General features: G+C 53.6%; 4 protein-coding genes across 4 annotated transcripts; 3 read left to right on the top strand and 1 right to left on the bottom strand.

Moving 5' to 3' along the window:
* Positions 1-7: 7 nt before the first annotated feature.
* SODALDRAFT_335423 (hypothetical protein) lies at positions 8-907 on the bottom strand. The gene has a single exon (XM_028612454.1). It carries the CDS (start codon positions 722-724, stop codon positions 131-133), a length of 594 nt encoding a protein of 197 aa, XP_028464129.1. The 5' UTR covers positions 725-907; the 3' UTR covers positions 8-130.
* Positions 908-2,561: 1,654 nt separating this feature from the next.
* SODALDRAFT_402236 (hypothetical protein) lies at positions 2,562-3,823 on the top strand (the record flags this gene model as incomplete). The annotated part of the gene is made up of 5 exons (XM_028615336.1): positions 2,562-2,633; positions 2,713-2,799; positions 2,876-3,073; positions 3,123-3,252; positions 3,325-3,823. 5 exons carry the CDS (start codon positions 2,562-2,564, stop codon positions 3,387-3,389), a joined length of 552 nt encoding a protein of 183 aa, XP_028464127.1. The 3' UTR covers positions 3,390-3,823.
* SODALDRAFT_335422 (hypothetical protein) lies at positions 3,391-3,785 on the top strand. The gene has a single exon (XM_028612453.1). The coding sequence runs from the start codon at positions 3,453-3,455 to the stop codon at positions 3,729-3,731; it is 279 nt and encodes a 92-aa protein (XP_028464128.1). The 5' UTR covers positions 3,391-3,452; the 3' UTR covers positions 3,732-3,785.
* A 2,101-nt stretch (positions 3,824-5,924) lies between the features above and the next one.
* SODALDRAFT_282600 (short chain dehydrogenase) lies at positions 5,925-6,981 on the top strand (the record flags this gene model as incomplete). Its single annotated transcript, XM_028608348.1, has 3 exons — positions 5,925-6,063; positions 6,199-6,580; positions 6,684-6,981. 3 exons carry the CDS (start codon positions 5,925-5,927, stop codon positions 6,979-6,981), a joined length of 819 nt encoding a protein of 272 aa, XP_028464126.1.
* Between the last annotated feature and the right edge of the window lie 348 nt (positions 6,982-7,329).

Here is a 7,329-nt window from a genome sequence, read left to right as displayed (position 1 = left end):
CGACTTTGCCCACGACTTTGCCCACGACTTTGCCCACGACTTTGCCCACGACTTTGCCCACGACTTTCACCATTGACATGCCTCATCGTTGTTTTTCGAGCACCGAAATCCTCATCATCACATACAGGCTTCAGGAACCTCCCTCTCTCTCCGGCTGGGCACCCCCGTCATCTGGCCCGGGGATACAAATCACCCCCCCAACCCGAAGCTTGTCGCAGTTCAGTCCCTCGTTAGCAGCAAGCAGCTCCTCCACACTCAGCGCCTTCTCCTGCGCAATGTCCCAGCACGTATCCCCCTTGGCAATCGTATACTCGTCCTGGCCCATCGCGCAGTCGGCATGGGCGGGGACCGTTCCGCGCGATCGGTACAGGAGCCACACCACGCCGAACAGGAACAGCCCGACGAGCACGAGGAAGTTGAGCAGCGGCGCGTACGCCTGTCGCCACGACTGCTTCTCCACCTCCCACGGCTCCAGCCCGCCCCCCGGAATGAACGGCTCGTCCTCTTCGTCTCCCTCCGTACCCGGTCCTGCCGTGTTGTTGCTGCCCCCGTTCCCGCCCGACACGCGAGTCAGCCGCCCGTACTGCGCCCCCGGTGGGCCTTCCCAGTAGCTCCCGTCCGCGTCGCGGTAGCTGTACGTCTGCGTGTCGGCGTCGTAGCCTATGCGCGTCATGCCCTCTGGCAGCCGCTCTTCGTCTGTGTCGTAGTGCGAGAAGCGCGACATTGTCGGGGCGCGTTGATTGTTTTCGTACGTGTCTCCGTGGAAGCGCAACGGAATGGTGGGTTTGGTTCTTTTTTTTCTTCCTTTTTTTTCGGTGGAATGTTTTTGAACTCAATTACAGATCCTTTGAGAGCGTAGTTTTGAAGGTAGGACAAGTGGTGTTGATGAAGAGGGGAAGAATTGGTCCTTTCCCAGGGTAAATCTGACAGAAACGTTTGAAGGGTTCGTCATGCCCGTTTCAGGTGCGACTTACGTCATCCGCAAAACAACGATAAGATAAGGAAATGTGTCGTGTCTTGGCGTCGTCGAAGGTCCTGGATCCGTGCCCCGTCCAACATCCATTCCCCTCTTTTCATCACAATCTCTACAACTGTCACGACGATGCTACGGGAACCCCAAAATCCGTAACATCTGTTATGTTCTTGACAGTCTCACTCTTTACGAACGACTAGATCCCAGACGTCACCGTCCCCATTCCCGCCTGTTGGCACCCGCGCCACGGCCTGTCCCGAGACTCCCGAGTCCCGACTCCCGACTCCCGATCGCTCAAACCCATGAACACGACTGAGTGAGCGTTGGTTACACCACAGCGTAGAACCAGCGTCGTGCCCGACCCGGCTTCGTTACAGGGCTGGCCAACCTGACCCCTGGTTTGCTTGTGATATCTCCCAAGGACAGGCGACTCCGGGCGCGTGAGGTCCTAGTGGTCGATGGCGAAGATGATAACCCTGGGATGTTCCAACTATCTCGGATCTCTCGAGAGCTTTAGTTTTACGTTATCAATTACAGGAAAAGTCCAGTGTTACCGTGGAAAAGCTTTTAATCAAGACCTAGCTCTCAGGGGAGCCCAAATCAATGGTATCCATTAAAGTACCAGCCTACCAGGGAGATTTAAAGCCAGTTTCTAGCTAGTATGCATGTACAAGCGGTTATTCGTATTTCTCACTGGATCATGTTGTACGGTGACAGTCAGGACAGCAGACGGCTCGGCTCTACCAAAGTCGGCAGGGGTTGAAACAGACTCACAGTCTCACTTCACCTACTCTGTTCAGACGGGGCCAACACTTGGCTACATCCAGCCCAGCAGCTTTGGAAGCAATGATATAAGGTGTAGCTTATCCAGGGCGTCTGTCGGCAAGGGGCCGGGTACAACCGTTATGTTCATTTTATATGCCCACGCAGTAGAAGCTGGCGGGAGTTGAGCAGAGACTCCTTAACTTGGCCAAGGGTGGCAAGGCATCATCAGGGAAGACAACCTTTGTAATACTTTTGATTGTGGCTTCAACTCCGCGCTGGGATTTTCTTTTCATTACACGTATCAAGAGTCCTAGACTGTGACTATGCGGAAGCCTCACAAAACACATTCCAGCGCCCTGTTCCGCCACCTCGTCTAAACGAAAGCCAAAATGTATTCGTGTCAAGAAGTAGGTTGAGAACCTTAGCCCTCCCACGGATAAGCCTCTGTTTCCTGGAGGCAACCTTCATCCACGATAGCCACCCATGACAGGCACATAGAATCCAATGCTGGAAGCGCATCACGTTCAATAACTTAAGAAGATGTGGCACAAGCCACCTACTACGACCATATTTCGATCAATTTTCCCCCATAACCTAGGTATGCCGGAGTCTATTTAACGAAAAGCCCTGGGGCCTTTTTCTGCTCTTTTTTTACTTTCTCTCTTCTTCTTCCATTTATTGCCCCTTTGCTACTTCTTCTTCTCCTTTCATATCAGTCTCTCCATCATCGCATCCGAATCTGCAACTATTCTCACAAATACTGGGCTCTGCAGGAAACAAATGTGAAATGACATCTCCAAAAGCTCTGTCATATCAGGCCAATATGGGGTTTTTCATTTATATCAATGGGCTTCCCAACGTCGGGAAATTGACGATTGCCAAGAAGTTGTGGCAAGTAATTGCGGACCGTATATTCTGAGACTATTTTTGGCTGTGGAATTCACAATCATAGCAACCTAATCCCAAACGCCAAGGTTGTGAGCCATCATCTGCTCATTGACCCAGTCGCCGCGGTCTTCAAGAAGGACGACCCGGAATACCAACCTCTGGCACGAGCCTTGGTAGGACTTGCCCCATCTACCTCCTTGCGTGATATCCTCGTGTACATGAAGAATATAGCTAACCTGTCCGCAACAGCGAGAGGAACTTCTGGAATCGATTGCCACTTCCGAGTCAACACGGGACGTCACCTGGATTTTCACCGACCAGCAGCCGTCGAGCGAACTGGCATCTTCCATCGCAAAGGACTACGAAACCGCAGCTATGATCAGAGATTCCCCCTTCATCTCTGTCATCCTCACCTGCGAGGAGCCTGAGGAGACATCCACAAAGGCCGTCATCGCCGGCGAAGGACAAAAACGGGACGAGTACCAACCTGAAAAAGAACATCGCCGTACTTGACACCATCAAGGAGGAAGAGGGCATCTTCCACTTCCACAACGACATGGAAATGGAGCTGGACATCACGACGCTGAGCCCGGCCGAGGCGAGTCAGAAGGTGTTTGAACATGTCTGTAAGTTGCATCAGTCCGTCCCATCCTCCGTCTGGTCGCATGACAGGGTTGCCATGATCTGACAGAAAATAGGCCGGTGTGCGAAGTCTGTAGAGACGAACGGTGACAGCGACACCGAAGCCGTGAACGGTGGCTGATCGCCAGGAGCTTACGCTCGACTTTCAACACATTGTTCTAGGACAAGGTTGTTGGAAAGCCGAATGAAGCCCCGGACCGGCGGAATCCCCTGCCCGGTCTGGCGCCTGGGCTCCGGAGGAGTCAAGTCGCGCCGTCAGCAATTATGCCGCCTCGAACAGGAGGGGCGTGTCTCAGAGAGTGCTGCCAACCAGGTTCGAATCGTTTCCGAGGCCACCAGCGCCATATATGATATATCCCCGGAGTTTCGAAAACCGACAGGAGCCTGTTGGGGTCGCAGAATGTCATGCCGACAAAGCCTGGGCCTGTTCAGTTTAACGGAACCGCTGTTGACTTTGGTGTGAATATGCTTAAATATGCCGAGGATCTCTTATCGGAACACTGGGAAATATATGTGGTCATGCGGCGTAGGCGATGTTGGAGGTCAGGAAAGGAGCTTTGATTAATTAAATGGAACAAATTTCGGCGTATGTATTTGGTACGTTGAACATTACTAATCAGTGGGGGTGAATAAGAGTGGCGATACTGGCTACGCTAGTCTGTTCTTGGTTGGTGCGTGGGGGTGAAGCTCACGCGGACAGCCAGGGTCCGGCCAACAAGGCCCAAGACGGGCACACGCACAGTTCAGATCTAAACAGGAATGCGGCGAATGGGGAGAATGGCGGGTAGATCGTGCTCCGTAGTGTAATACCTCAGCGAGCGGCGAGTCCTCTCGTGGATTAAAATCCATTCCGCTCCCGATACTTACTCCGTACTCTGTGCGTCCTCGGTCCTGTCCGTTTTCCGAAAGGAACTATACGCCGTGGGGTGGGGAAGCATCATAGAGTCGTCGATCGTGATGGTGAGAGAGAAACGATGGATGGAGAGAACAGCATATAGCTACAGAAAGGGACACATCGTCATCGACTGTTTGCTTTGTGTTTTTGTGGATAACCCGAGCGCGTGAACAGCTAGGTGGAGTCGCACATTACGAAGACGATTGCGCCGCAGTCAATTACATCAATTGCATTTGCTTGGTACAGGGAAGAGTAGAAACAACCGCTTCTTTCACCGCTTGATTCGAAATATGGGCGAAGAGTAAGGACATTGGGGTTCTAAAAAAGATATGCTACATGTACGTGGAGTTTTGCATGGTCGAGGTCGAGGTGAACAATACGAGGTACCGGTGTACGAAGTACGGATACTCCGTACTCCGAACAAGCCCGACAGGCTGGCCAGGTGTGGGGCGTGCCCTTTGACGGTGCACGGCCGAATGCGGGGGTACCGTTTCTGGACACGCGTACTAGCGTCCCACAATGATGCACTGATCCCCTGAGATCCATCACGGTCCAGAGCTTATTCTGGGTGGAGTGCAAAGCGAATCTAAGGCCTCGTGATATCCCTTCTTTTTAGCGTTGGACGAAGCACAGTCCTGAAGCCAGCATCTCAACCGGCTTTCCTATTTGGGGAATCCCGCTATAGGCCGTGTCATCGATTAAGACTGATTACACGTAGGTGCTAGGTAATTCCATCGTAGATAACATGAATAATAGCATCCATCTACCGGTACCTCCCTGTTAGTCGCTGCTACGTCTGGAGTCTTCACGGAAACCTCAAGACGGGTTAGCGTGGGGACGGGACGCCTCTCCCAACGCCTTCCCGCGCGTCGCAAGGGCGCAGGGGCAGGGGCAAGACACCAAGTGTTGCAGTACAACGTACACGTTGTACGTGCTGTGTGCATTTTGCGGTAGGTAATTGCTCTGCAATTACCTATGTGTCCGTATTATTAGGTTACCTTGTGTTTCCGTTCTCGTCTCTCCGTACCTACCTAAGGTACCCTACCTTAAGGTAGCCTGTACCCCATGTCATGTAGCAGTAACATCTTCCAATCAAACCTACTGGCATTTTAAGCACGTTTCTCCTCCACTCACTGCTTGCTCGTCATGTACTTCGTACCTTACTTAGGTAAAGGTGCACTTGCCGGCCTCCCCCCTGCTCCAACGGCAGTGGACAGTGACACCTCCGGGAAGCTCTCAACCTGAAGCCTCGAATCCCTGCTCTGGCGTCTCGGCAGTATTCTTAAACGTAACTACCCTCGATCGGGAATCTCCTCCACTTCACACTTCAAGACCCTCGTCGTCCCCGCTCTCCTGCTTTCCTTTACGTCGGTCTCGACTGCTTGCGCTCCGCTCTACTCAGGTCTCGTCAGCTCTCAACCTTTTACGCAGCGAAGGCATCATCCGAATCCACTTCTTCCTCTGCAGGCTTTGTTTCTCGTGTCTTGCTGGCTTCTAGTCAAAACGTATAAAAGACTGTCCACGATACCCTCACGTCCGACTCCCATCATGTCTCGCTCTCTCTCACGACTCGAACAATCTCGACTCTTCACTACTCGGCTCACTCGCCATCTCGCACCCTCTACCTCTCTCACCACACGATCCATTATCCTCGCGACATCTACACTTCGACAAGCTGCAGTTTCCCCCAATCAGCTGCGCCCGTTCCATTACTCTCCCACTCGTGCCTCTTCTCATAAAGACGACGATTCTGCATCCGATATGGGTTCCATCCCGACTCCTCCCCAGACTACTCGCCTGCCCGAGTTCAGCCTCCAGGGCAAGGTCATCGTTGTCTCGGGCGGCGCTCGTGGCCTGGGTCTGACTCAAGCCGAGGCCCTCCTTGAGGCCGGTGCCGTCGGTAAGCAACCCCTCCCCCGGCCCCCCTTTTCTCTTTTATACAAGTCTTTTCTTTTCGCTCCTCATTCACCTGTCGATCTGCCCACTGGCCCCAGAACACCCCTTTTCTAATCTGACCAACCAACCCCTTGAATAGTCCACGCCGTCGACCGCCTCCCTGAGCCGGATCCCTCATTCCATAAGATCGCCGAGCGCGCCAAGCACGAACTGGGCACCGCGCTCTTCTATCACCACACGGACGTGCGCGACGTCGAGAACCTCAACGCCCTCATGGAGCGCATCGCCGACGAGCACGGCCGTCTCGATGGCCTCATCGCCGCTGCCGGCATCCAGCAGGAGACCCCGGCCCTCGACTACACGCTCGAGGACGCCGACAAGATGATGGGCGTCAATGTCACCGGCACTCTCATGACCGCCCAGGCCGTCGCCCGCCAGATGATCAAGCACAAGTGCAAGGGTAGCATCGTCATGATTGCCAGCATGAGCGGCACCATTGCCAACCGTGGTCTCATTTGCCCGTAGGTTTCTTTTCTTTTCTTGTTTTTCTTTTCTTTTCTTGTTTTGATCCCCCCCTTTTTTTTCTTCCCCGCCGAAGAAAGCAGAGACTAACCCATCGCTTAGTGCCTACAACGCCTCCAAGGCCGCCGTCATCCAGCTCGCGCGCAACCTCGCCGCCGAATGGGGCGAGCATGGAATCCGCGTCAACACCATCTCCCCGGGCTACATCGTCACCGCCATGGTCGAGGCTCTCTTCGAGACGTACCCCGAGCGCCGCGCCGAATGGCCCAAGCACAACATGCTCAACCGCCTCAGCAGCCCGGAGGAGTACCGCGGCGCCGCCGTCTTCCTGCTCAGCGACGCCAGCAGCTTCATGACCGGTGCCGACCTGCGTATGGACGGAGGTCACGCTGCGTGGTGAAAGGGGAGCATGGTCTTTACGAACGTGATAACGGCATGTTGTTGATGTGTCTAATGAGGTTTGATTAGCATTGGCGTTTTCGCGTTTTCGTTGGGCACTGGCTTTTGCTTCTGGGGTTTCTAATCGCCTACCTAATAGCCGAGCCTTGTACGCATTTTTGTGTTTTGTCCTCTCGTTTTCTTCACAGTTTCAGGAGTCGCACGCGGCGGCGGCTCGTACATCAGGCTGTATATAGCGAAGCATACAACCACTTAATGTCACTTTCTCATTTGTGCAAATATTGTTCATGGCATGCACTTGACTTCTTTCCGTCGAATCATCCCTTGTTCTATTTTCGCATGGGGGGGG

Source organism: Sodiomyces alkalinus (assembly GCF_003711515.1).
Source record: "Sodiomyces alkalinus F11 unplaced genomic scaffold SODALscaffold_9, whole genome shotgun sequence".
In the NCBI taxonomy this organism is placed as follows: Eukaryota; Fungi; Ascomycota; class Sordariomycetes; order Glomerellales; family Plectosphaerellaceae; genus Sodiomyces; species Sodiomyces alkalinus.
The sequence above is the reverse complement of the archived record's forward strand: the minus strand, read 5'-3'. Positions and strand labels throughout refer to the sequence as shown.